A 2,712-nucleotide genomic window follows, 5' to 3' on the forward strand; every position below is an offset into this window, starting at 1 on the left:
ACAGGGGAGTCCAAACAATGGAGTCCTGAAGAGGGAGGGAAGTGTGTGGGAGGAGAGAGGAGCAGCAGAGACTCACCAAGTAGGAGAAACCCTCCTTGGACTTCCCCGTCCCACTCTGGTCCACGTCCACCTGGACTGCGTCTGTCCCAGGGTGTCCAGACCTCCCAGTGACACACACCAGCCTGGAGGAACACAACGTCGGCCGCAGTTAGACAGGAAATCAGACAAAGGGCTTCAAATAGAAACACCAAAACCTCAGAACCTCAGTTTGAACACAGTCCATTCTCCTGTCGCTCACGCCTTCGCACATTTACATCTTAAATCCATTCTTGCTAAGTATAGAAACAAAACCAAACTAAAACACATTATAAAATAAATATAAATACGAAGGTTTGTCTTTAAAAATGTGGATTCTTGTTTTGAAACTGAGATGAATACCGATGGTACCGATGCTGGTGCTGTAGAACAAGAGGTTCCTGGTACCGACTGGCACCGCACTCCTCAGATTTGTGGTTTATGTTCCAGTTTACACAGTAGGTGGCGTTAAAAACCATAAAGTGTTCTGATCCACGGACCTGGTGACCTGGTTAACTCACCTGACTGACACGGTGTAGAACTCAGGCAGAAGAACACAGGGAACATCTCCGACGGTGACGTTCACTGATCCGGCTCTTCGGCCCAGGTTCCGACCCTGGACGGTCAGCAGGGTGCCGCCGTCCACTGGACCCCTGAGTGGAGAGATCTGAGGAAGACAGAACAGAAAGAATCGGAATGGAATCAGTGAGCAACAACACGGCGTCGTTGTTTTTACTGACATCGTTCTCCTGCTGCACTGATTGGTCAGATCGAACAACAGGAAAACCACAGTGTCCACCAGTGTCCACCAGTGTCCACCAAATGAACCACCACTTATGAAAGTTAATGACCAGGATGATGTTGATCAGATGTTGATCAGATGTTGATCAGATGTTGATCAGATGAACCTGTCGACTCGTTCTCGTTTGATTTTATTCCTGTCGACTCAACTTATTATTCAGTGTGATCCATGGACTATAAATGTAGAGACGTGTATGAGAACAGTACTGATGATTTACTGACACCCCCCCCAGTCCTCCTGCCCCCCCGCCCCACTACAAACAGCCATTTAAATAAAAGCCTGCCTTTACATTTCCATAGTTTGAACATAAACACGTGCGGTGGTGCAGCGGCGGATCTTAACGCAGCTCAGAGTTATTTATTAACACCGTTCGTCTCCTGCGTCCCTGAGGCGCCAACCGACGCTGACATCTCCATCAGCCGGCAGCCGCTTCATTTACACCTCCAACAACAAGTCTGAGTGTGTGGATTTACAGCATGGAGTCAGACAGGTGTGAACGTGTCTCCACCAACAGGGCCCTGAACGCACCACGGAGGGGGGAGGGCCTTCCTACTCCGCCCTCTTAAATATTCAGAGACTCCCTCAAATTTATTTCTATTTTCTTTACCTGTTCTGACCTCGTCTGATGAATGACCACTTCCTGTTGCTATTTATAATCAATGTATAAGAACCAGTCTGTGTGTGTGTGTGTGTGTGTGTGTGTGTGTGTGTTCTGGGCTCATTCTCTCAGGCTGCCTTTATCAGACAGGAAGTTGAGGTCGACTGCATCTCATGTGAGCCGTACTTCCTCTGACTGCCAACCAGGACTCAGCTGGACCAGGACTCAGCTGGACCAGGACTCAGCTGGACCAGGACTCGGTCCAACAACAACAACAGAACCAGAAAACTCTGAGATCAGTCCAGAGACGGTGAAATCATCACAAGATGACTATCAAAAAACTAAACCACAAACCGTTCCCCCAGGCAGTGGTGAGTGGTGGGCGTGGCCACAGTCAGATCCTGTGAAAGATCAACACAGTCACCGTGGTCACCGCGGTCACTGCGGTCACTGCGGTCCACATTCCTCCTGGTCATTTGTTTTTCTTTTCCATCCTGGGACCTCGGCCGTTCACACTGGAGCTGGGACTGTAACGTGTGTGTGTACGTGTGTGTGTGTGTGTGTGTGTCCTACCTTGTGGATAGGAGGGTCTGGACACCGGTCCTTGAACGGCTGACACTCGGACTGTGGCCTGCAGCTGTTCTCACACCAGCCACAGCGGTGGCCCTGGTCCTCTCGGCCCCAGCACTGGGAGCAGTCGGAGCCGCCGCTGCCACAGTTGTACACCTCCACTGGAGGACACACAGAGACCGAGGCCCAGGGTCATTTCTGTGTTGCATTTAAACCTCCGACCACTAGGTGTCTCTACAGGGGCTCTGTGTGTGTTTGTTTTCTATGAATAAACCTCTTGTGTTTCTTCATCAACACTGGAGTGAAACCTGACGGTAGGTCCTGGTTACTGGAGGACACGTCTCATGAGGACACTGTCCCTGAGCTGAGTCTGTGGACCCACTGTCAGGCTGATTCAAGGCTGATTCAAGGCTGATTCAAGGGTGTCCAGGATTCACCTTCAAGGCTGCTTCTGTTTGGTTAATGTTGCAGTACTTGGTACACACAGTACTGCAGTACATCATACCTGTGTCGTATATTACTGTTACTATTCTATCATTTCACCTGATTTGGAGGTGGAACTATTGTCACCCCCCCCCCCCACACTTGGACTCATTACACACAGCAGTCTGACTCCTACAGTTTACAGTTGTTCTTCAGCCTTGGTCCATATTTTGTCTTTGCCAAC

General features: G+C 49.9%; 1 protein-coding gene across 1 annotated transcript in view; it reads right to left on the minus strand.

The window, feature by feature from the left end:
• The window catches only part of plxnd1 (plexin D1), a 58,247-nt gene that overhangs the window by 19,505 nt on the left and 36,030 nt on the right, over positions 1-2,712 (minus strand). Inside the window, exons 12-14 of the mRNA XM_025059168.1 lie at positions 2,049-2,206; positions 597-742; positions 77-182 (exon numbers count right to left, since the gene is read on the minus strand). Coding sequence (XP_024914936.1) covers positions 77-182; positions 597-742; positions 2,049-2,206 — 410 coding nt within the window. The remainder of the gene's footprint in view (positions 1-76; positions 183-596; positions 743-2,048; positions 2,207-2,712) is intronic.

The sequence above is a fragment of the Cynoglossus semilaevis genome, chromosome 10, assembly GCF_000523025.1.
Source record: "Cynoglossus semilaevis isolate Cse_v1.0 chromosome 10, Cse_v1.0, whole genome shotgun sequence".
NCBI lineage: Eukaryota > Metazoa > Chordata > Actinopteri > Pleuronectiformes > Cynoglossidae > Cynoglossus > Cynoglossus semilaevis.